Source organism: Vanellus vanellus (assembly GCF_965231255.1).
Source record: "Vanellus vanellus genome assembly, chromosome: 4".
NCBI classification, from domain to species: Eukaryota; Metazoa; Chordata; class Aves; order Charadriiformes; family Charadriidae; genus Vanellus; species Vanellus vanellus.
This window is the reverse complement of record NC_138909.1, coordinates 55,746,566-55,772,716: the sequence shown is the minus strand read 5'-3', so window position 1 is coordinate 55,772,716 and position 26,151 is coordinate 55,746,566. Positions and strand designations below refer to the sequence as shown.

Here is a 26,151-nt window from a genome sequence, read left to right as displayed (position 1 = left end):
TAGTTAAGATTTTTAGGAGTTTTAAGCAGTAAAGTGTTCAAAACTTTTAGAAAACTCATTCTGCATACAAATCAATTTCTAAATAGACCTAGTTAAGAGTTTTAGGAGAAATAAGCAATGAGGTATTCATAAAGTTTAGAAAACTCATTCTGTGTAAAAAATCAATTTCTAAATGAAGAGCTCAAATGCACCTTTTATTGCAAAACAAATAAGTAAGGTTTGCTAAGAAATTTCCTCAACTAATTGACATATATTCATCAAAATAGTGCATTGTCTAGTAGGCTTTATTTTGTTCTAAGTTCTTTAAGAATGAAAGTTACTGCAACCAGTGTTAACAATATATTGTATTTGGAAAAAATTACTTAATAACACTGGATTGAGTAATAGCCTAACTCAGTGGGAAAAGGAAGCATTTTTTTGTGTCTGAAATATTGATGTTCCTCTTCAAAGGAAGTAGTTCATATAATGAAAGTTTCAAACCTGTTAAAATGACTTCTAAATCAAAGTTCAGCTTCTGGGAGTGATTCCCAAACCAGGTTATTTAGATTGCAGTGTAAACCCAGTAGGTGTGATAACCATGGTATCACAGACCATGGCCCCTTTTTAAAAGGCTGATAAGAGGTTACATAAAAGGACTGCTTTTCTTTATGTCAGGCAGAATCAAAATCTTCCTTATGGGTAATTTAATTTTTTTCCAGAGGGATTTTTTTTTTTCCTAAGGTCTTTAGAATAACAACTTAAGATGCTGCTGTGAACTTCATAACATCTCTGAAGTGCAGAACACCTGCATGTGCATCTCACTCTCTTGAAAGTCCATTGTTGCATTGTTGTTGGGTTCCTAGGTGATAATAGAAGCAAGAATATTGTCTCGTTTAAACTTAAGCAAAACAAGGTGGATATGATATTAATAGGTGTTAGATATTAGGGAGAACCATCTGGATTTTCACAATTGTCGATTCTGTTGGTAACATCAACCTCAGCTTTAACAACATCAGTAACAGTCAATGTTACGTGTAGTTTGTGGGGCTTATTGTTGTGCCACACATGGCAGCACACTACCTTTCCTGTTGTCTGAGTATCTTACTAGGTGGAGGTACTTCTCTGTGTTGTGAATTCATCACTACTAACTTTCTTATACTGCAACCCTTAAAAAAGTAGATAAAAGGTAAATAAAGCCTTATTATGTAAGAGAATAGCTGATTTCCCAAGGCAAATTCCAGTTTTTATTTGCAGCTAATTACTCTCTTGTTTGAGAAGCATTTCTCAGTCAGGTTGTTCTGCACTCTGCATGCTGGGGAACATATCTGTCTGTCAATAGATAGAGAAAACACATACAAAGGCAGGAAGAGAATCGTGACCTTTTATAAAAGAGCATTGAAAAAGCAAACTCATTACTTTATTTCAATCTAATCTAGATATCAGCTAATCCAGATGTGCAAATGCCTGTTTAGTGGCAAGTCTAATGCTTTTGCTTGCATCTCCGTGGACACAGATGTTAGCAGAGCAAGTCGATGCATAGTAGTGTCACTGCCAACACTTGGTCTTGGAGCCAAGACCATAGGACTGCCCCTGTTTCTCCCTCTGCTCAAAAGAAGTTCAATGTTTAAAGCTTTGTTTTTTCTTTTCTTTCCATAAAGTTTCCATAACGTATTCCGAAGGATGGGAACATGATGTTTTCAGTGTCTTGCTAAAGCCCATATTTAGTACATTTTGAGGACAGACCTGGAAATATATTTGAATAAGAGGAACTGAAAGTTTAGAAATACATGTCCTGTAAGACTCTTTAATCACCTTACCGCTATTTAAAGGAGGAGAGAAGGAGAGTAAAAGAGTGAGAAGTAACTTTTTTTATTCAGATAGTCTTTGTGTCATTTTAAGCCCCTATCACCGACAGAGTGGCCGCAGCTGTGGTTCTCTAACTTCTCTTTCAGGGAGATGGTTCCATTTTAGTGTCTAGTTCTAATAAATGGTGATGATGAGGTAGACATTGGAAACTTTCACCAACAATAAAATTGTTCAAACATTTTACTTAATTTTGTGTGCAGCCTTGAACTCCATTTTGCTTTAATTTGCTCTCACAGTGAAGGAGTCACAATTTAGGTGCCCATAGGCTATTTACTCTGGCTCTGCCAGGTGAAGTCTGAATGAAGAATTTCCTACCTGTGACAAAAGTGATCTGCTCTTTAAATATGTGAGTAGAAAAAAAAAAAAAAACTAAAGAATTAATTATAAAATTTTGTAAGTATCCTAAATTAATTTGATCTTTAAGTGAGATGACAGCAGAGTGCTCAATGATGCAAAGCTATCCTTTATAATGTCATATGTTTCTCCTTAAATTAGTCTATTTGATTGACTGTCCTCCTTGTGTTTACTTCCACATAAAGCATCAGGCTAAGCATTAAATATACATTTTTTTTCCAAACAGCTTACATGTTAAAAGGTTATTCTCGGACAGGAATTTACCAAATAGATGGAAAAAAACGTTGGAGGTAATTCACAAACATAATGGAGCCACTGAGCTTCTGGATAAAATGAGAACACGCTCATCCTGCTCCTCCCCAGCACTTCTCAGAACCAAAGCATTAATTTCCACTCTTTTTCCCCAGAAGAGCTGAAAGCAAGATGTATAGGCGTAAAAGAATGATTGGCACTTATTATTTTTGGGGGGCAGGAAACAATGAAAAAACATACTTTGGTTCAATTTCAACTTAATTGGTTCCTCCCCTCATTTTTCACTTTGGCAGCCAAACCAAAAAAAGAAAAACTACTCTTCTCTTCAGTGCATTAAGTATATGCATGTGTCTGTAGTTTAAGGCACTTAAATCGTAAGTGTCTCAGCATATTTGCACGTGATCTGTTGTGTACACAAGCACTGTTTATGTGCAGTTGCTTTATGTAGGCAGGTGTCTACTTTTGCACATGGAAGCATTCATCATTTCTGTAGTTGTGATTTAGGAAAGCCACTGAAAATGTGACCTCTGTTACGTTCTTTTGGGGAATTAGAAAAATATGCGGAATTAGAATCTTGATGTATAACAGACTGCAGCTTGAATCTTATGTTACTTTCATCCATTTTACTAGTACGAACCCTTTGACTTACCTAGTTTTTGTTGATTTTACAGTGATGTGAAGGAAGTAAAGACGACATTTTCTTTTTGAAAATAGTAGGCTTTAAATAGCACTGTAGACATAGTCATGGCTAACCCGCTCTTCCAACTCATATCCCCTTGGGAAATTGTTCATTAAAATGTTACTGCTTCTGTGAGTTAAGGAGAACACTACTTGTTGGCAGTGTGTACGCTAAGGATAAAGGGCATCTTTCCATGCCACGACCTCATCACTTCGCTCCCTCAACTTGGTAATTTCTTTACAGATTTTGGCATGGGGAGGTCATGTGTCTTGCTGTATGTTCAAAGGCACTGTAATAATCTGAACTACAACGGGCAAAAGAAAAAAGATGATTGTCACATTTATTTGCTTTTTTGGTTATAGTGTCATCATTTGTAGTAAAGGTCTAAGTGAAGCAAAGGACTTAGCTCTTTGAGCTCACCATAAATTGACAAGCAACTTCTAACATACTACTCCTTTTATGTAAAAGACAATTGAGAAAGTTGCTGCTGTTTTAATGTAAATGCCTCTGGTACCTAGTAAACTGTAAAGTGGATTAAGTATTCAATCTGAAAATGCAGTTGGGTTATAAAAATAATCGAGGAGGTGTGGCAGTTTAAAAAATAGTTTAACAGTAAGTTCACTAACAATTTTCTTTCCTACTGGTATGATTTACAACAGGAAAGGAAGCCTCATATGGGGAACAAGATCTAAATACCACTTTTTAGCATAGCTCTGTGACTGCTTCCATTTAAACGAATACTTTCCAAGAGACAGACTGAGAGTTGTTAAAATAATTAACTTGCATCTCCGAGGGTCTGGTTTCCTTTCCCAGCTTGGTCACGTACTTACTGTTGGATATTGAGGTTTAGATCCATAAAGAATTTCAGGTCCTGCCTTTTTGCACATGCTTGGACATCTTTGCTTAGCTGTTGCCCAGAAGAATTTAGACAAGTTACCCAAGATAGATCCATTGAGATTGCCCACGTCACTGGTATGTGCGGTCCCCAGTTGACCCTGATTTTATTTTTGATAGTTTTATACCTGTGAAGGTGCTCCCAAGACACTAGAGGTCCTGTTCCATCCCCAGCGGGCATGCCAAGCTGGTAGAGTGTGTCAGCAGGGCAGTACAGGACTGTGCAGACAAATTCTGCTACCTTGGCAGCACGCTGTTTTGAACATCATGGTTGATGACGGTATCGTGTAGAGCAGAGCAAAAGCCAACACAGCACTTGGGAGATTAAAGCAGCATGTCTAGAATGAAAGAGGCATCTGATTTCAAACAAAAGTAGCTGTGCATCAGCAGTTGTCATCACTAGTCTTCAGTATGACTGCAAAACTTGGACAATTTAAGTTGCTATGTTACACATCTGAATAAATTCCACATGTGCTGTCTTCATGACCTTGGTGGGGTAGTACAGCAGGATGACTTCCACCGCTCCTGAGGTCTTTGAGTGTTCTCAGATATTGAGCAGTAAAGCAAAACAGTTGCAGGTTCAGCTACGCTGCTCTGAATATCTGGTGGGTATATTAGACATCACGCCGCTCAAAGCCATTTTCTTTGTCCAGAGACAATATGGCTAATGGCTCAAAGGTAAACCACCATAATATTACAAAAAGTTGCCCAAAGCATATCTCAATTTATATAGCATTAGATACATGATACGGGAAACTATAGCTAAAATCCATCTGCTCTGACAAAGAATGTTGTGATGCTGTGAAACCCTATGAACAAAATCTTGAAGAACACAGCGGAAAAGGTAAAGAGGAAGACGAACGTAGTGGTTATAAAAAGATGTCTGTAGCATCTGAGATGAGCAGCGTGTTGTCAAAATCGGGGTCGTTTCTCCTCAATAAAGCCATGGAAGCTGAATGTTTACTTGGTCAGTCTTCATGAGTCTCCAGCTTTAGCGCCATCACAGCTTCAGTCAGGTGGTTTGCGAGCGAGACAGCGAGCAGGCGACACAGCTATTACTGTTCATCTGAACATCTATTGAATAGATCCTCTTTTCTATTGAGCAGAAATGTGAATTTACTGGAAGAGATTATCATTGCATAGAATTTCTGTTAAATTAGCTCCCCCTGATTATGAGCTTTATCAGGAACAGAAATAACCAGCAATCCTCCAGCAAATAGTTTAAATGAGTTAGCTTAAGAACTGCATTAAACTGTCTTAGCTATCAAATGATGCAATCAAATTAAAAAATGATGTGCTCATAAATGAACTAGGAACAAAGTACAATGTACAAAGTTGTTATGGCAACTGAAACACTGAAGTTAAAATTATGGATCCCAAATTCTTGCAAATAAAAGTAGATCAATTTCCAAAGTAATTGGACTTTCTTTTAAAAATTATTTATCACAGCATCATCTTTCATAGTTTCAACGGAATTTATTTGATGGCTTTCTAATGAAATATAATTAATCAAGAAGAAGGTTTTTATGAATTACTATCATCTTGATATTTAACTTCTAATCATCAGTTACACTTGCTGCACTGTTCCAGTTTTTTCATTCATATGATTTTATTGGATATATATATTTTGCACCTGAGCAATTAGATCGTGATTGCTGTTATATATTGCTTTATTGTAGCTCATATTTTTTTCTAATCCATTAAATCTTACTTAAAACATGTCTTTCTTCCTTACTTTGTAAAAATACGTCTTTTTAATTCTAGTGATATTTGGCAGCGCGTTTAAATGGGCTCCTCTGATATGTCTACAAAACCCTGTCCTCAGTAGGGCAACAAGTGTTATTGCAGCAACAGCGTTAATAACCATGAGGCCATGGTTTCAAACAGTTTGCTAAACTGGGTGCATGTAAGGTGCTGGATTCGCTAGGAAATTTGCCCCAGGAATTCCAAAGCTGTACAGCTGCATTTTTTCATGGGGTTTGTGGCTGTGCTGAGACACTTGTGTGAACCTCAGGAATTTTACTTAAGCCAGAGAATGGTAGAATCAGTGGTGCAGTTACTGTGCTCTGTCAGAACCTGGTTTTTAGTCTGTAAAATCAGAACAGCCACAATAGAAATGATTTATTTACTTATTTATTTATTTTGCCAGAGGCTGGACCAACAGGCAGAAAGGTTATTTCTGCCTTTTGCTAAAAAGGTCACCCATTGAAGCAGTACCTTTGCTTACATGTAGCTTGTTTACATGTAGCTTTCATATTCTTCTAGTAGAATTTATGTGATTTCTAGAATAATTTCTACATTTTTTATAAAATTATTGGATATGGGACTGGGCAATATCTCAAAAGTTTATCATCTCTACGGATCTTTCACTAATTTCTTACTCCAGTGAGGGAGAATAAACAACCTCAATAACTTGTACCTTTACCATTACAGAATCACAAAATGCTTGAGGTTGGAAGGGAGCTCTCTAGAGATCATCTGGTCCAACACCCCTCCTCAAGCAGGACAACCTAGAGCCAGTCACCCAGAACGGTGTCCAGATGGCTTTTGAGCATTGCCAAGGGTGGAGACACCACAACCTCCCTGGGCAACCTGTGCCAGTGCTCAGTCACCCTTACAATAAAAGAAGTGTTTCTTTATGTTCAGAGGGAACCTCCTGTGTTTCAGTTTGTGCCCGTTGCCTCTGGTCCTGTCACTGGGCACCACTGAAAAGAGCCTGGCTCCGTCTTCTTTGCACCCTCCCTTCAGGTATTTATATACATTGATAAGGTCCCCCTGAGCCTTTTCTTCTCCAGGCCGAACAGTCCCAGATCTCTCAGCCTTTCCTCATAGGAAGGTCCCTTCATCATCTTTGTGGCCTTGGTTGGACTCCCTCGTCTGTCCATGTCTCTCTCATGGAGTCCAGAACTGGACGTAGTACTCCATGTGTGGCCTCAGCCGTGCTGAGGAGAAAGAATTAGAGACTTGTGCAGCTGTATCTTTTAGGTTTGTTGATCCTTGTCCTTCCTCTTTTTTGCCATTCCTCCAAGTCTCTTTGAAGACAACTCTTCAATCTGTTACAAGACTCTGAAGACACTTTGTTGTACAGCTTTATCTTTTCCAGAGAAAAAACAATTCTTTCAATCTTTCTTCACTGGTTACATTTTCTAAGCAGCTTATGAGTCATCCTTGCCCCTCTTCAAATCAATTTTTAGTGGGTGGGTAAATATGCATATAACATCCAAAATTAGATACCATATTCTTCCAGAGGCTCCACCAGTGCCAAATTTATCAAAATAATTACCTCCATGTTGTCTGGTTTTCAGTTCTGATTACCACTTAGAATTAGTCTGTCTTCTTGCAGTGACATTGCATTCTTGCTTTAATCCCCCAGAATTCCCCAAGCCTTTTCTTTGATATTTGAAAGCTATTCTCCATTTTGGTTTTGTGCCTCTGTTGTGTGTTTTTTTTTTTTTTCCTAGGAGTACTTTTTGCAGTTGGTTTTGGAGTATTTCATCCTGTTTATTTCTGACCATTGCGTCCATCAGTCAGTGTCCATCCCCTTCCTCCTGTGTTATCTGCAAAATTTGTGTGTTATTTGGTTAATGAAAATATCGACTGTGGATCCATCATGTCTTTGCAATACATATCTCGAAATATTTCTCTGTTTGATAACTACTTGTTGAAAATGGATTCTTCTAATTGGATACGTATGACCATTCCTCATTACAATGATTTTATCTTCCCTGATGTTTTCTTTTTTACATTGAGATAATGTCAGCTAGAACTGTGTAACACCTTTAACAAAGGTCAAGATATGCTACATTTTCTCCTTTCCTTTATCCACTAAGCCAGTTACCCTGTAAAAGAAGGAAATTACATTAGTTTGACATGATTTGATTTTGACAAATCCATGGTGGTTGTTTGTTATCATTTTAATTATCTCTAAGGTGCTTATAAGTGGGTAGCTTAATTTGTTTGGTATCTTTGTGGATATCAAAATTAATTCTGTTACTCCCTGGGCTCTGTTTTGTTAGTTTTTATGGTTGTATGGCTATATACACACACATATATAAACGCTTGTATATACATATATATGCATAGGCAAAATGTTTCCCTTTCTATAGTCATCTGGAATCGCCCTCGTCCTCTGTGAGGTCTCAGAGATGATTATTAATAGTTCAGAGATTTTGTTTTATATTTTCATGAGAATTTCATTATTCTGTTCTGCATTGAACTCGACCATCTCCTTTCTTCTCTGTTCCTGACTAATCTGCCTGAGCTAGCTAACATGAATGAAGAAAATTGCATTTGTTCCATAGAAAATACTTTTCTTGAGGCAGGAGTGAAGCTTTGACAGGACTTGGCTCCTTGCACTTGAATGTATTTGTTGATAAATGAATTAATAAAAGAAGTGTAACCAACTTGTAAAGTTTTGTGGTGTCTAAATAAGCGTTCACTGAGGTAGGTAGCTGCACAAGCACACGGTGAAGTCTGCCTTATGTTAGTACCTTGTGTGGAGAAAAAAAAGATGAAAAGAAAAGGTACATGTATTTAGCATGGAAAAGACACTTCGTGCCTGTCAGCAAAGCCGGTCATATTGAAACAGGCATTGTGGAAAAAGCATGAGACCACCTAAGTAGTCACTTTATTGCTTATGTAACTACAAGTGAATAAGATTATATGGTGACAGCAACTCTCAGGATCCAGCTGAACCAGAAAAACGAACTAAACCTGTAGGTCTCGATGCAAGGCAGTCTTCCTGCTGAGAGAAGTGGGACCACACACCTATGTTCACATACAGCCAGTAGACCGAGCCACATTTTTTAGTTTTTGTGTATTGTTCCTACTTCTGAGCCGTGGGTAGATTGAAAAGGAAAGAAAGTTAGATGATCCAAGTCCTTTCATCTCAGAGCCTCACTAAGAAATGGGTAAGACATACAAACTAAATGCACATGTTTCTGTTTAATTAAGTGCACTTCTGATGGTGAAGTTTCCTGTGCGCGTGGATTGTTTGGTCAATATAATGTGGGCAGTATGGGGAGTCATCTATAGATACCTACATCTCTGTGCTATGGCTGAGAAGCAAATACACCAGAAAGAACAGGGGGAAATCACTGCACATCGTTAGTCTGCAACTGTTTTTCAGCCTCCTTGGTAGACTTCAGAGCTCTACCTCCATCCACCAGGGACGAGGCTTAGTGTGAGGATGTTGCCTCTGTGCTGCAGAGAATCCACCATTTCCTCACTTCTGGTCTACCCTAGTTCCACTTTGAACCTGCTGTTCAGGACAAGAGAAATGACTGTGCACAGCAGAATGCTTTTAGCAAAACTGTACCATTCCTGCTGTGTCTGGATTTGGACAAAAACTGAGGGCAAAACAAAAGGAATGAATTAGTTTGAAGAATGCTACTAAAGCTTGGAATATGAACTCTGTGCAGTATGAACTGCACAGAAATTGTTGGCTCCAGAATCAACCTTAAATTCTTTGGCAAGTAAGCCACATGAGCTTGATACAAACCACAAATACATTTGACTTTTACCCAAATAGAGTCTTTATCCTTTCTAATTTGTTGCTGGATGTCATACTTACCCATTTTGTTTTGGAGATAAATATTCTGACTTTAAAATGTTGGCTGCTTTGAAAGTGCAGCTTGGTTTTTAAAGCAATGAGATTTCCTTTTTTTTTTTTCCTTTCCAAAAAGAAATTTCCAGTTTGTGGCTGGTTTTTTTTGTATATTTTGGACTATCTAAAATGAAGAGGAGACTGAGAGTTCTTCAGCACAATGTGTAGCTTCAGTGTGTTCCTTAGAAGTGAATACAATTTCATGATACTGCTGTGAGTTTGAACAATAACAAATTGCCATCTGAAATCTGTAGAAGTTTAGAACAAAATCCCCACACAAAATACTGAAAAAGTTGCACTGTAATCATAAGGAATGAGTGACAGAGCTGGAAATTGAACCTAGTGATCCTGGGTTTCTGCTCCCTGATCTGAGCTCCCTGTCAAAAAATGTTTCACATAACAAGATAATGACAAAAATGTTGGGTTCCAAATTAGAAAAGGTAGTATAGTTCCATTTAAATTTCTGGATAGTTTGCTGGGGAAAAAGATCTCTAATCTATGAGCTATATTTTTTCATTGTAGAGTTCCATAGACAAGTCACAAGTGTTTTCTAACTAGACACATTGTACATGAAGAGGAATAAAAGTGGAAGAAAAATTAACCTTTTAGGAGGGAACCATGACTGTCGCGGATGGAGTGATGCACTTCACTTGTAAAACAGAAGCAGCAATATATTTATTGATATAAAACAGCAATTTAGCAAAGTTTGATAGTAAATGCGACAGTGGTTTAACAAGATTCGATGGCGAGGCACACTTGGTTATTTACTGCGTAGAGGACAGGGTCAGAGAGAGCTGTCGGGGAGACCCTCCCAGTGAGTCACGAGGTTCAGAAATGAGCCCCTTGCTTTCAAAACTCATTCTCAGAGAGGAGTCTGGGTGCGGCTGGATCCAATCCTAGTCCCAGACTTGGTCAACGGTTTATGTCTAAATGATCATGTATGCACAATCAATCCTGTAAATCACTTAGCTAAGATTTCAAAATTTAGCATTCTGTTAGTCACTTGCTGTGAATCTGTTGTGGCAAGGAATCTCTCGGCCACAAGGAGTAACCTTGAGAGGTGTCCCTACTCAAGGGGAGATCCTGGTGTGCAGCCCATTGCTGTGCAGGAGAGCTCAAAGGGCTCTTGGGCTACTCACTATTTACAGGGTAAGATGATTGATTCATAGTATATTTGCATACCGACAGTAGATGTTAGTTTCTTCCAAATTAGGCTCGAGTCACACGCCCAGCACTGCGGTTAGGTGGGTGCATTGTCCTAGATTAGCCCTTGGCTATTGTGTTGTTATCTGTCTCCCCTGAACCCGCTTTCACCAGATGCATCATGACCGCCACTGGTGGTTATCGCTTGAGCAGGGTTACAGGAGATGTCAGGTTGGGGTGGAGCACACCATCACGATGACCACGGAAGGGAAAAGATAGAACTGAAACTTGTGAATCTTAGATGTATGGTATTTCTTTCTAGTAAGATTTTATTTTTGATCTTTTTGTTTAGAGTCTTTGGACATATTAGCTACCGTTCAGACTGGGAACTGGTGAAGGTGGACTTCAGACCATCCTTCCCCAGGGAGTGTTCTGATGATGACTATGAATCTTGGGAGCTCACAAATCTACAGGTATTCGTGGTCTTATGTTAACTGCCACAACTTTTCTGTAGCTTTCAGATTCATGTAGAACTATGTGCTAGTAAAATGTTTTTACAAATAGAATTTGGATGATACATCCCCCACTTTGTTCTCTTTATGTTGGTATTTGCTGATTTTACAATAGTTTAAAATGGCGGAGGATTTTTTGTTCTCTTTGGTTGTGCAGTCTGTGTCCTGGGAAAGGCAGAAGTGTATCTGGTGGTCTGCCATAATAATAGGTGGTCCTGCTGGATTGTGAAGCATATACCATAAACTAAAGTGTGTGATATTGATTGAAGAAATTTCAACATGCAGTCATACGTTCTGCCAACTTCCTGACCACATACTGTACTCATATATAAATTGCCATAAGTAAAGCCTATTCCAGAAGTAATTTAGGTTCTCAGCGGACCAATCGTGTAATGAGGTCCAGTTGTTTTGGGCAATACCGTTTCTGCAGTAATGCATTAAGGCTGTGCTAATCCTGGTTCTCTGGCCAAATCCAGCTTTGGGAAGCTACATTCTCTATACAATGTATTGATTAAAGAGACCACATTAAATGGAATATGTCGTATTTATTCATAATAATTCTGATGATTATGTTTGTGCGTCTTCAGTACATTTGTTCTGTTGCTCTCTGCAGGGTTGGAGGGTTTTTTGCATACAACCCTGTGTTATTGCAGCTTTTCGGCTCTCATTTGCTAGTTTTCATGCCTAATTTTATACTTCTTGTTTGGGAATGCTGTGTATTTACGAAGAACGTTACGCAGATCTGAGCCTAAAGGGTAACAGTATTTTGGGATATTGGAATTGAAATATCTTTCAGGAATTAGAAGCTACTAAAATAACTTTGACAGAGTACTTGCAGCTGCCCAGTTAACAGTCAAGTGTGTTCAGATAGTTAGAATTCAACCCGCGTCCGCATGGTTGGTGCTTTGCATTGACTGCCGACACGAGACGTAGTGATTTAGGTAGAACTTCAGCCATCTATATCCACGCTACATTTTTAAATGGCCACTTGTAGGGTTGTGCCTAGATTGTGCACACATGAGACAGGTTAAATCGCACTTGAAATTTTCATGTACATCTTTGGATTTGTGCCCTGAAATACAGTGTACATTACAACTCTGTAATGGCCCAATCAGTCGATGGCGGTGCCTGAGAGCTTTCTGTACCTATACATTTGAATATGAAAGAGTTGACACAAGTTTATAGTCTTGGCAGCAAGACCAGCCTTTCTCATGACAACATAAGGTCACGTCTGTGTGGTGTGCAATTTACGGGTTACGGGTGTGCAAGTTACTGGTTACGGGTGTGCAATAAGTCCAGTGCTTTGATGTTCAGGGTGATCGTTGCATCATGGGCCAGCAGCGGAGCTTTCGGAAGAGGAAGATTTCATCGTGGTGCATTAAAGGGAGAAGTTTCACATCAGCTCTCACATCCAAAGTTTGTGAATGTGTGAACTCTGATTTCTTATGGTGAGTCTGTGTGTGGACCTTTGATTTATTGCTAGTAAATAGTTACTTAGAGTTTGAGCTGGGGTTATTTTCTTCCTTCTGCCCCTCTCTCCGCATAGCTTTGTATAAACAAATAGGCAACCTGTAATTTGAATAACAGGTTGCTTTTGCTTTTGCTGTTGTTTAAAAACATTGCCATGTTTTAAGTGTTTGTTTCACCTGACTGAACAAATCTTGATGTTTTTCTCTGTTGGTCAAGACTTGAAAAATGACCATTGTATTGATTTGTAAGGCAAGCAAAGCCTTTCTATTTGCAAATGAAGCAAAAAAATAGAAGAAATGTGTTGGTCTGAGTGGGAAAGGAAACCTTTTAAAAATCTAAGCTAGCGAGAGAGTACCAATTTTGCGGAAATGACAAAGTAATTACAACCAGCCTTTCCCCCAGGTGTACACAACTCCCATTGAAATTAGACTTGGAACAGAACTGGCTTCATCAACTTGTATGTTCAGCTGGTAGAATATTAAAAAAATCATTTTACTCTTAAAAAGTAGTCTCATCCACCCCAAATTAGACTGCTGAATGAAGTGGGGATAGTAACACCCTTGGTGTTGATGTTTTTCAGTGATTATGGCTTTGAGCGCTCTGCACCTCTGAAGTCGGAGTCTAGCAAATGCTTTGCTGACTTTTGGTTTAACCCAGAAGCACCTCCTGAAGACTGCGTGCTGGGGCAGGCGTACACCAGCAGCACTGGGTAAGCTGATTTTCTGTTCCCCTGGCTTGTAGAGGCTTCCAGAGCAGGCGAGAACATTCCACCCAAGGGCCACAAAAGTGATTTTACAGAAATGTAAATAAGGCAAACTGTAAAAAAAAAAAAAAAGGGGGGGGGGAATGCAAAAGTTCTGACTCTGACTTAGAGCATGTGCAAAAGCTTCCTACAAAATAATGAAAGAGGAATGTTACTTTACATGTTCACAGCAGTTCAAAAACTAACCCATTTGAGAAGAGGGGGAGCTGTCTTGTTCCCAGTATTTTTGGGGTTTCTTTTGTAACTGCCTTGTGTAACCATTGCTACGCTTCTGATAGGAATGTCCATTCAAAGGCTTTTTTTTTTTTTTAGCCCATTGCTCGGGTTCAGACCAATTTTCAGTTTGAATCCAATGAATTATTCTGAGGAGCCAGTAACATCTCCCAGAACTTCCCAGTCTCTCACTTCCATAGGGGTAAGGCGTTTTGTGGAAAATAGATTCTTTTCCTGACCATATGGAACATTCAGAATCAAAGGAAGGCTTTAGTAACTGTAAACAATAGCACATAGAATATACACTACAATGTAGTCTGACGTCTGTGCTGAGAATAACTTGCAGCTGGCATCTATTCTGGCTTATCATAACATCATCTCTGTTGGTTGTGGAGATGAGAACCAAATGATGAAATGTCAAATCTTGCAATAGAATCACGGTCTCTGTGTATATTTGCCTTACCAAGGAAAATGATGCCTTTTGGGTTGCGGCTGACAGCTGTAATATACAGAATAGCAATTCAAAAGAGTGCAATCTGACTCCAGTTTTAAAAAATAACATACCTGAGTGAAACTGATCTGTAAATAATTACTGTACGCGTCCAAGTATTTCATTATTAGTTCTTTGAAAGTGTTAGATTTTTCACTCTTTTATGCTGTTATGTTAAATAAATGCTTTAAGTGTTTTAAGAAATGCATGGATTTGAGAGCAGCGGATAAACAATTGGTTCTGGGTTAATGCAGAAGCTGCTTGATCTAATTTCTTCCTGATCTTTGGGGTTTGAACCAAGAGGTCTAGAGCATTGAAGACTAGGAAAGGGGATGGCAGAGACGACAGCAGACTACCTAGCTCCTGGAGGGCTGGTCAGATGTGTTTCTAAATTTGAAAAGGCAGACTCTTCTAATGCATACAAGTGAAATCCTCATCTGTTCCACACCCTCTTTTTTCAACAGGTTTTACTCAGTAGAAGCAATGTCCATCATCAAAGTACTTGCATCATGAGTTGCTTTTGATCATCTGAAATCTTCTGCATACATTAGCTACCATCACACATTCAGTGCCTCTGATGGTGTTCTCCTGCTCACCTCTGATTCATTGTGCTTGCTGCTTACTGGTTTTGCAGGTACAGGAAAGTTGTTTCTAATGTGTGTGAAGGTGGCGTAGACCTACAGCAGAACTTAGCACAGCACATGTGTCCACTGATTGCTCCCAAGGGACTTCAGATCAGCATCAGAGAAGCAAGCCTGGCTGTAAAGCCTGGGGAAGACATCACCTTCATTGTCAGACAAGAGCAGGTAGTAATGAAAATTGGTTTTACGAAAGTTTCCTCTTTTATGGTTCCTTTCTGTCTTAGCTGCTTTGCTGCTGAATGAGAGTAGGTTGTGCTTATGACGAAGATGAATGACTCTCTAAATATTGAAACTTCTGTTTTCAAGTGAATCAGACAATCCAGTAAACTCACTGAACCATCAAGTTCTGTCCACAGAATGGAATTTGTCTCCTTAGTAGCATGGTCAGTCATGATTCCTTAAAGGCATGGGCTTCTTTGAAAATCAAAGGAACTAAATCACCAGTCTCCTTGGACTGAATTTCAACTGCTGTATCAGAGAAGAACAGAAGTGCAGAGAACATTTAATATTCTGGTTTAAGTGGTTTTAAGAATCTGCCTTTCAGACAGGAATCGGGCAAAGCTTTACAGAAATCAGGAAACAGCACAGCATGAGAACATTTATTATATATTAGTTGTGTTGCCAAAGATACATTTTGGGTTTTTTTTCCGTTTATTGAGAGAGACAATGCCCTAAGGCCCTGACCAACGGCAGCGAGTAACTTTTGGATGAATTGTTTGCCATGGGTATCTATCTTAATGCTTGCTTTGTAGTATTAGGCTCTAACTGTTGTGCTCAGGTTACCGGAGTACTGCACTTCCTGGCTAACCCCACTGATTTGCAAGAACGTGAAGAAAGTTCACACATTTTGGCAAACCCTTGCGGTATAAATCAGGCATTTGGGATTTATTTCTGTAATGGAATCAAGAAGGTTACGTGCAGAACACCGGGCTGCTTAATGCTTCGTAGGCTCTGCGTCCCAATGCTTGCGGTGCCCCAACAGTTGTGTGGCAAGTTATGCCACCTTCTCTTTTTATGATTTGTTTGGAAATGTTTATTGTAACTGTAGAGCACTCGGTTGCCATTTGGACTTTGATGGTTTTTATTGGCAATTAGACTTTTTTTTCCTACTGTATAGATTCTGAAGCTTTCATGAATCTCTGTGGCAATATGTAAAACACTTAAAATTATTCAGAAGTCTTCAGAAGTCAGGGATCTTGAAGGGAATCCCGTGCTGTGTTTTCTGATGAAGTCTTTGCTCAGTACATCGAATTAGAAAGCAGATTTACAAGAAATGTAACCGTTTGCTGCCCCCTATGGCTAAGAATAATATTTATACTCAAATGCCCTAAGTGTCCCTTAGGATTTAATCTATACAATGAAGTCTAATGAGAATTCATAACAATTATTGAGTTTAAGAAACAATTCTACTAGGATAAACCAAAACATACCACTTTCTCTGCTGAACAAAATTACTTTTGTGATTCTGTAATTTACTAGTTTACGTAAATGCATGTTGCTAGGTGCAGGAATGGCAGACATCAGGGAGTAAAGAAAGCAGGCTTCGGTATGTTTGGGCAATTTGCAAGTGACCTTAGAAATAATATTCATTTATAATTATAATTATTTTTTCCCAAATTCTGTTGGCTGAATATATGAATAAATAGTGTCACGACAATCATCTATTTTACATGGAAGTGGAAGCCCCAATTCCTTTTAAATTTAGCTGCCTTTTCCCTATGTGACTCTTTTGTTATCTGTCCACTGCTCTCTGTCTTTCCTGGTCAGGGAAAAAGAAGTGCCTTGCTGTTTTGAAGACAGCACTCTCATCTTTACACTAGGGAAGCTATTAGAATAAAACATTAAGAGAAGCTTGCATCTACTGACTTTCAACACTGGTTTCTGTCTCACCTGGAAAAAAATACGCATGTATACTTGTTAGCATAAGAAAGAGGGAACAAGAACTGTTTGCAAGCTAATGTCGTCTAAAGAGATTCCACTTACTGGCACATTGCTGGCAAGAAGACATCTCTTTTGCTTTAAACTTTAATAACATATTATCTCCTCTGCTAAATTCTACCCATCTGTTGTCAAAAGAAAGATGTTACTTGGAAAAAAATGTGCACAGTAAAGAAGCTTTCAAGGTCCTTTATGCGTGCTGAAATATGGTGTTTACGTATTTGATAACCCTACAGGTCCCTTATTATGGGTATTCTTTTACATTATAAGCAATGCTCTTTCATCTGATAAAACATGGAAGAAAATCAACCAAGCTGCAAAATCATAAAAGGAGGAAATAATAGTATGTTTTCCTTCCCTTTGTAATGCCAGGGTACGTAAGTTCTAGGCTTTGTTGCCTCCTTTGATTTTACATTAGTGCTACCTTTTGGGATTAGATTTTGATATAAACCTGTTTCAGAGAGTGGCTTCTGGGGAGACAAATTGATTTTTGAATACTTCAATGGGTGTCAATCCTTCTCTGCTCTGATGGCCATTCAGGTCACCTGACTAGCATATGGACGTATACGTTCCTTTCCTAGAGGCACCGAAGATTTTTAAACCAACACTGTATTTTCACAGTACAGGGGATTTTCTACCAAGCCTGGCCCTGCAACCTGTTTTAATTGCATGGCTGTGATGGCCCTGTACTGTGGCAAGCGAGCAGGAACGTGTTGCTGAAGACGGAGGAAGCAGGGCAGCTGGCTAAGGCAGTGCTGCCAGCAGTATTGAGAAGGTGTTGCTGCTCACAGCTGAAATGAATTTTCCTTTGACTCCATCCACATCACCAGTCCATGTAGCACAGGCCTGACTTCTCTCCTGAGCAGCCATACCGGGACAACATGAATGATGGGCATATGTTTGTCCTCTGACAGTAGTATGAGCCTTGCAGTATTTTAGGCCTCAGTTCAGGAAGACAGCATCATTTAAAGGAGCACTTAGCGGAAGTGCAGTGAATTACAGATTCTGTGAGATGTTTGACATGATGGAATTATTTGGCTGGACTTTTAAACCCTTTTCCGAACTCAGCTCAATAATCTGCTTCATTACTCATGCATCTAATTTTGCAGTAGATCACGTTAGTTCTAGACACGTCAGTAGCTCTGTATGAAGCAGTACAACTCTATGAGAAGATTCCAGCTTGGATCTTGAAGTTGTTGACGCTCAGAGGGTGTGGTTAGAAGCTGCTGTGAAGAATGTCTGAAACAATTAATTTTACTTTATAATTGCATGGCTAGAAGTTCACTGGATGAGTGGTAATTCACTAAAATAACAATATTCAGTGATTTGCAATATGAATATCACTCCGGAACTTGGGGCTGCCCTGCAGCATTATGTTCGCTCATGTCCAGCTGCATTAAGACAAGTGATGGTTTCTGTGTCGTACCACTTGGTTAGTGATCTGGGGTGTCTTATTTTCAGGTAGAACCTTACTGTGGAAATTTAGTATTATCTCTATTAATGCACATAAAATCTGTTGCACTACAGTCTTTGCCATGGGTGTAGGGGTTTTACTGCAACTATTGCAATTGAGTCAAAATATCTAGCTGGGGCTGGAAAGGCTGTAGTGATTCAGGAAATGGTTATAATCATGTGTCCTGTCTATTTTGGTTCTGTCCATTTAAAATATTTTTGATATATTTTCCTTTTAGGGTGATATATTGAATACCAAATACCAGGTAGATCTTGGAGATGGCTTTAAGGCGATATATGTGAACCTTACGATGACTGGAGAACCCATCCGTCACCGCTATGAGAATCCTGGGATTTACCGTGTCTCGGTGAAGGCTGAGAATGTGGCTGGGCATGATGAGGCTGTGGTGTTCGTCCAAGTCAACTGTAAATCAGCTCTTTGGTTTTCTTACTTTTGCTACTCCTTAAAAACCTCATGAAAACTATGAAGTAGTAAAGAAAATTACTGGTCATAATTAGGGAAAATGTGTATTTTTTTAATGACCTCATGCAGTCTTGCAGTGCTGTGTGTTGTTAATGCAGAGGCTTGTAAACCTCATCTATTAGGAGGTCAGAGTTAGTTTTGTTTTGATTTGGGAGAAGGATGGTATATTAATCTTTTAAATAGCAAGCATGCCTCAGTTAAAATCTCAGGTTTGATCCATCTTCCTAACTCAAGACCCCATTGGCACTCTCAGCAGCTAAAATTTAACACTTCAAGCTATATCTTTTTAGAAGCCTCTAGGTGCTGTGTGAAGCAAGTGAACACATGTGCTGATAACATCTCAGCTCTTGTATGATTTTAAAAAAGAATCAAAATCCCAGTGTTTCTAAAAGTCAGGCTACTTTTTAAGCACTAGAATCTAGACTTTAGGTGGTTAGTTCTCACGAAGTTTTAAAGTAGTACTTGGGATGTCGGCAGGCGGTGTTACTTGACTTAGACTTCTCTCCCTCTCCTTAATTAAGACGTAAAAACCCCATCAAAGAGATTTCAAAGAAAAGAATAGGATGGCACAGGGAATATCATGCACCATCGCAAGCTTAATGTACCTCAGTCATCTCATAATTGGAACGAAGAAGGAAACTCATAACTGGAACTGAATTCTCCTCTTCCTTCGAGATTCAAGACAGCTATTGCTTTGCCTGTTTTCAGATGTGTCAAAAATTCAGAAATAAATAGCATCAAAAGAAAAGATACTCATCTTGCATTCTCCTGGTGTCTGTTTCCCTCTGTTGTGAGCCGTGTGTCTTCCATCCTAATCCCAGAGCAGTGGAAATTGCCGGAGCCACATACAAGGCTGTGCACAGATCCATGTGCTTTATGTCAGCCTGTCTGGTGACTACTGATATTTCTGTATTTTGCTGGTCGGAGTCCTTGAGTCCAGAGTTTCCAGTTCTGTCTGATTAGAAGATGGAGCCCAACGCATCAATGCTAATGGTCAATCTCCTATTAAAAACAAATGGAACAGATCGGAATCAAATTCTCTTCCTCAGTTTCATTACCTGTTTCTTTGGCGTGTTTCTTTTCTAAACTCCAAAGAGCTCAGATAAATTACTTAGGGCTTCACTGTTACTTTTTAGGAACTTCTAGGTGCTGAGAAGTAGATTAAGCACAGGAACATGAGATCTGCTCAAGCAATGAACAGCAAAAAGCTCTGTGTTGTAACACCCTTCTCTCTGGGGAGAACAACTTCTTACTGTTCAGAGAATGACAAGCAGTAGCAAGCCCTGACAGAAAGCGGAACAACCGCTTTCTCAAAATGTGGTTCTGGTGTGGCCTACGTCAGGATAAACAGTAAAGTTGTTGATTGTGGTTTATGTAGTGGATTTACAAATTGCAGAAGCCAGAGGTATTTTTCACAAGTAAAATGACTGGTGTGTTAAGAGGACTTTGGTGCTGAAGTGCAGAGGCACCAGAGCACTGAAGCAGATGTGGTCCATTCCTGAGCTTGTCCGTGAATGGTCTAGAAGGCTCATGGAAGCATGTTACCTAGCCCTCTTGAATAAATGCTTTCTATGTGATTTACTCTGTTTAATTTTTTAAGAAAATTACAAGATTTGAGGAAATTAACTGGCACTAATTAAACTGCTATATCTATGTTCTAGAGAAACACTAATAGCCGTTCAGGGACATTTTTCACTGTGGAATGCCATGAAAGCAGAAATGTCCAAAAAGTCCTGCTTTCACTCTATCTCCAGTTGATGTATTCATAGAATCCTAGAATGGTTTAGGTTTGAAGGGACCTTGAAGATCATCAAGTTCCAACCCCCCGCCATAGGCAGGGACAACTCCCACTAGACCAGGTTGCTCTGTACACTCCATACAGCGACCATGTCCAGCCTGGCCTTAAACACCTCCAGGGACGGGGCCTCAACAACTTCTCTGGGCAACCTGTTCCAGTGCCTCACCACCCTCAAAGTGAAAAATTTCTTCCTAATGTTTAATCTAAACCTGCTGTCTTCCAGTTTAAAGCCATTCCCCCTCATCCTATCGCTACATGCCCTAGTAAAAAGTCCTTCCCCAGCTCTCCTGTAGGTCCCCTTTAGTTACTGGAAGGCTGCAATAAGATCTCCCCAGAGCCTTCTCTTCTCCAGGCCAAACAGCCCCAGCTCTCTCAGCCTTTCCTCATAGGAGAGGGAATTCCCAGGGAATATTTTGGGGACAAATGGTAAAGGGAATATTTTTTACTTCTGCCAAGTTCTGTTGCTATGGGATGCCCTGTAATGCAGGACAATTGCATGAACTTTGGCCTCTCATCCAGATTATGCTTTCTTATCCAGATCATGCTTTCTTATCCAGATCACACAATCTACAACTTGTTAATGAACTGTAAGAGAAATTAGAGCAAGTCTGATAGAATAAACATGAATAGGTAACCCAGAATAAGAATAACTGAAGAAGAACGAGGCATACATTTTCTTTTTCATGAAACCATAAAGTCTATAGTGTGAATAATAAGGGAGCTTTGAAAACTGTACTGAAATTGTAACTTGTTAAACAGAAATCGTAGAAGATAACTTCATTCCTATTGTATACACTTAAGGAAGCTTGTTCAAATACATTATGGAATTGTGTGACCGAGACAAGCAGAAGGACTCACAATAATTATTTTTAGCTCTTTACTATATAGGAGTATAGAAATAACAGTCATCATTCAAGTACCAAACAACTTCCCCTCTAAAAATTTTGGAAAAGAAAGTAACCTGCTTCGGGACCAAAACCATATCTCAGAATGACCAGTTTCCTCTGGGAAAATGTAAATTTATGGCAAAATCAAAACAGTGATGCAGATCCATCCAGACTTCCTTAATTTGCCTCATCAGAAGGAAAATCTGTTTCTAGGAGGAACAAATTTGATGGGATTCCTACAACTTTTCCTCAAGGCACTAGCAACAGGAGGAGCATTTTAATTCCATTTTGGTAAAGAAGCTATTGAAGAAACCATTTGTTTAAACACTCAACATGTCTTGAATTCACGTAGGTGGTTAAAGAGTCATTGAAGAAAACACAGACTGAAAGTGGATCCTCATATTCAGATGAAGCAGCACACAGGCTGGTTCAAGTGAGGTGGAAAAGAAGGAAGGTGTGCACAGCTTGGCCGACTTGCTGTCAGAGAAGTTCAATCGGTTTAATCGAAGTGAATTAGAAATGAACGGGCAAAGAATCAATTAATGAAAGAGAGTAAGAGAAAGGCTTTGGACGGGTATTATTTACCTTTAAATTTGAACTGAGATGAAAACCCTTTGAATGAGTTAAAAGATCTTTAGAATGAAACAAAAATGGATGGGTTAGTATTCATTCTGTGTAATGAATGCAAGTTGGATCATACGGCACTTTGGTATCCTAGATAGATGGTGCAGCTGAAGTTAAGAAATTCTAGTTATGACGTTATACTATTATAAAGCTTTTACTCAACATCCTTCTCTCTAAATTGGAGACATATGGATTTGATGGGCGGACTCTTTGGTGGATGAGGAATTGGATGGATGGTCGCATCCAGAGGGTAGTGGTGAATGGCTCAGTGTCCAGATGGAGATCAGTGACAAGTGGTGTCCCTCAGGGGTCTGTATTGGGAACAGTACTGTTTAATATCTTCAACAGGCAGTAGGATTAAGCGCACCCTCAGCAAATTTACAGACAACACCAAGCTGAAAGGTGCGGTTGACATGCCCGAGGGATGGGATGCCATCCAGAGGGACCTGGGCAAGCTCAAGAAGTGGGCCTTTGTGAACCTCACGAGATTCAACAAGACCAAGTGTAAGGTCCTGCACCTGGGTCAGGGCAGCACCCGGTATCAATGCAGGCTGAGCGGAGAATGGATTGAGAGCAGCCCTGCTGAGAAGGACTTGGGGGTACTGGTGGATGAAAAGCTGGACATGAGCTGACTGTGCACTCTCAGCCCAGAAAGTCAACCGTATCCTGGGCTGCATCAAAAGAAACGTGGCCAGCAGGTTGAGGGAGGTGATTCTGCCCCTGTACTCCACTCTGGTGAGACCCCACCTGGAGTACTGCATCCAGCTCTGGAGCCCTCAGCACAGGAAAGACGTGGACCTGTTGGAGCAGGTCCAGAGGAGAGCCACAAAAATGATCAGAGGGCTGGAAAGCCTCTCCCATGAGGACAGGCTGAGAGAGCTGGGGTTGTTCAGCCTGAAGAGAAGGCTCCAGAGAGACCTTATTTCAGCCATTCAGTACTTAATGGGGGCCTGCAGGAAAGATGGTGACAAACTTCTTAGCAAGGCCTGTTGCAACAGGACAGGGGGTAATGGCTTTAAACTAAGAGAGGGTAGGTTTAGGCTAGATATAAGGAAGAAATTTTTTTACACTGAGAGTGGTGAAACACTGGCGCAGGTTGCCCAGAGAGGTAGTAGATGCCCCATCCCTGGAAACATTCGAGGTCAGGTTGGACGGGGCTCTGAGCAACCTGATCTAGTTGGAGATGTCACTGCTCATTGCAGGAGAGGTTGGACTAGATGACCTTTAAAGGTCCCTTCCAACCCAAACCATTCTAGGATTCAAACACTCTGAAGAAGACATACTCGGAAACCTCCGAGAGAAAGATTTTCTTTCAATAAAGTTATTGTACTATGAAGCAAACTACAACATTAAGAAGCAGATCAAGTCATTGTAATGATGCATTTCTTTTATACAAGTAATAATGTTTACAGCCTTCGAAGGCAAAAGTTCAGAAAGGAACAAACTTATTCTAAAGGCATATTTTGGAGTACAGAGGTTATCTATTTTGAGTTGCAAATAAATGCTCCCCTGATACACACATCTATTTTAAAGCATGCATTAATGAGATCTTATGCATGGTCTGAGCTTAACAGCTTGTATTTTATAATGGAAATGAGTAGTCAGCAACATTCTTTTTCAGTTTTCTGCTTTTTCCCTTATCAGTTTGAGAGATTTGTTAGATTTTTATTCATTTGACCTTTTATTACTTAAAGAAAAGGAAAAAAAATGCTGATATGCCTTTTCTGCTTTTTAACTGGGGTATCAGCTTATGGTTTCTAGAATTGGACATGCACCCAAGTAGTACATCAGAGAGCTGCATTTTGGTGATCAATCACGTTGTGCTAGGATTTTGTTTGTGATTTTTTTTTTCTTTAAAACTGATTTTTTTGGTGGTTTGTTTTTGTTTTTTAAAATGAGGTCCTTCCAATTATGCCCATAGCTTTCATCGCAAATGTAAAGCAGGAGGGGGAGGGAAAAATAAATTCGGACCTTGTGGTGTGCAGGTGAGAGGCTTTTGGGGAAAGAGGCATTAAAGAATTGATGGATTCTTGTTCAATGATATTTTGGGAACTTTGTTCAGCTCCACTACAGGCTTTAAATTTAGAAGTGGTTCCAGTTGTGGGGAGAAACCAGGAGGTGAACCTGACAGCCATCATACTGCCTAAGAACCCTAATTTGACAGTCTTCTACTGGTGGATAGGAAACAATCTTCAGGTGCGTGAATGGTTTTGACTGAGATTATTTTCAATCTCTTTCAAATAAAGGTTGAGTCACACCTTTTACTTTAATAGAAATATTACTACCATGTTGCGTGACTTCTTTTAGACCATCTTTCATTCCAAATGGCCAGTTATATTTGGAGGCAAGCAGGATCTAACTTTCCTTGTTTTATCACATATATTTAAGGTGTTAATTTCCCTTTATTGATTAAGTGGAAGTGGAAATTTCTCTTCTAGAATTGGTTTGAATTTCTAAACTATTTTTGGGGGAGGAACACCAATTTATTCTATTTCATTACCTGTGGGAAAAAACTTTTGGAGGGGTATGCATTTGGGATCATAACATTGGTGAATGATGAAACTTGGATTTATGCAGTTCTATGTTGATAATGTGAGTACTGCAAATGTAAGTGCTGTACAAAAAAATATATATGTATTCATTGTATAGATAAATATTTTCTAGGAGTCTAAAATAAACTAGGATGTCAAAAATAACTGGGATATCTAAAAGGATATCAAAAGAGTGAAAGCACTCAAACAATCTAGTGATATTCATTTGGGGATAGAGTGTCTAGATAAACATATCCTAGAGCAATAAATATCCAAGTATTTCTATTGGGAATATTTCTTGTCTAGCTGGGTTAATTTCTTTTAATTCTCTCAATAACAGATAAGTAAAATATTTTCTTTATGAGGGAGACTGAGTATGACAGAGGAATGCTTCAGATAAGCACAGTGAACTTACTTCTTGTAAATGTGCTGTCTACCATAATCCCAGCCAGTATCTTGTCATTATTATTGACTTTGCCATTGCTAGAACAGGCACTGCAGATCAACGTAGACTTGTGAAGGGTTTTGTAATTCATACAGATGTGGTCAGGGAACAGAGTATCTCAGTTCTGCCTTGGAGGTTACGGTGGACTGGTGCGCTTCTGTGGGTCATGCTCTAAGTTGACAGAATTAATCCTTGACTAAACCCCACATTTTTTGAGGCAAACGGCTTGCTATATATGATCACGTAGAGACTTGTAAGCCTGGCTCAAAATCCGTTTATTTCAGTGGGATCTGAATTATAACCTCTACCAATCATTCTAAAAGAAATGTTTGCCCTGTCTGGCAGCTATTCTGTTTATAAACATTGCATTTAGGGAAATAAATATATTCTGTATTGAAATTTGTAATTGATCAATTTGATAAAATACTGATTAATTGAATAATTGATGTGAAGCCATTTTTGCTAGTATTTTTAGTGACTGTCTCTTCAGACACTGTTCTTGTAGTTCTTGCTAATATTCTATTTTCAACTTTCCTTTGTTTTTTAAAGCCACTCCTTACATTGGAGAGTTTTCTGGTGACAAAGTTTACCGAGACAGGCGATGTCAGAGTTACAGTGCAGGCTTCCTGTGGGAGCTCCATGCTGCAGGACTCAAAAGTTGTCCACGTTTTTGGTGAGACACTACTCTTGTTAAGTTTGTTTGTTTGTTTGTTTGTTTTATGTGCACTTGTTTCTTATACCTCCTAAACCAGCCCTGACACAACTGAACCTGTTGTAAAATGGTATCTAATGCTGCATTTAATTCTTAAAATAAGAGGGATGAACTGTCACTAGGTAACTCCCTGAAGTTGAACAGTGTCACTGTATGGAAGAGTTTCATCTAAAACATTTTGTTTCCTGTGCTTATGTAAAATGTTACTGTAGTTCCCAAATGCTATATGTAGCAATAGTGTTTAAGCAGTATTTTTTGGCCTATGACTAGAGAGTTTCTTAGAATTTCTAAATAAAACAGTTTAAAGACCTCTGAAAAAAAGAAAATTTAGTTGCATATATATTCTCAGTATTAAAAACAATCTGAAATAATTGCCTTTTATCACAACATATCACCGTTCCTTTGATGTTTATCTGAGA

The 26,151-nt window shown here is 39.2% G+C and overlaps 1 protein-coding gene across 1 annotated transcript in view; it reads left to right on the top strand.

Annotated features, from left to right (window-relative positions):
• SORCS2 (sortilin related VPS10 domain containing receptor 2) overlaps positions 1–26,151 on the top strand; it is a gene marked incomplete at both ends in the record, with an annotated part of 571,047 nt that overhangs the window by 523,810 nt on the left and 21,086 nt on the right. The window contains 7 exons of the mRNA XM_082482792.1: positions 11,125–11,245; positions 12,599–12,732; positions 13,335–13,463; positions 14,855–15,026; positions 18,491–18,677; positions 24,107–24,240; positions 25,570–25,693. Of these exons, the coding sequence (XP_082338918.1) occupies positions 11,125–11,245; positions 12,599–12,732; positions 13,335–13,463; positions 14,855–15,026; positions 18,491–18,677; positions 24,107–24,240; positions 25,570–25,693 (1,001 nt within the window). The remainder of the gene's footprint in view (positions 1–11,124; positions 11,246–12,598; positions 12,733–13,334; positions 13,464–14,854; positions 15,027–18,490; positions 18,678–24,106; positions 24,241–25,569; positions 25,694–26,151) is intronic.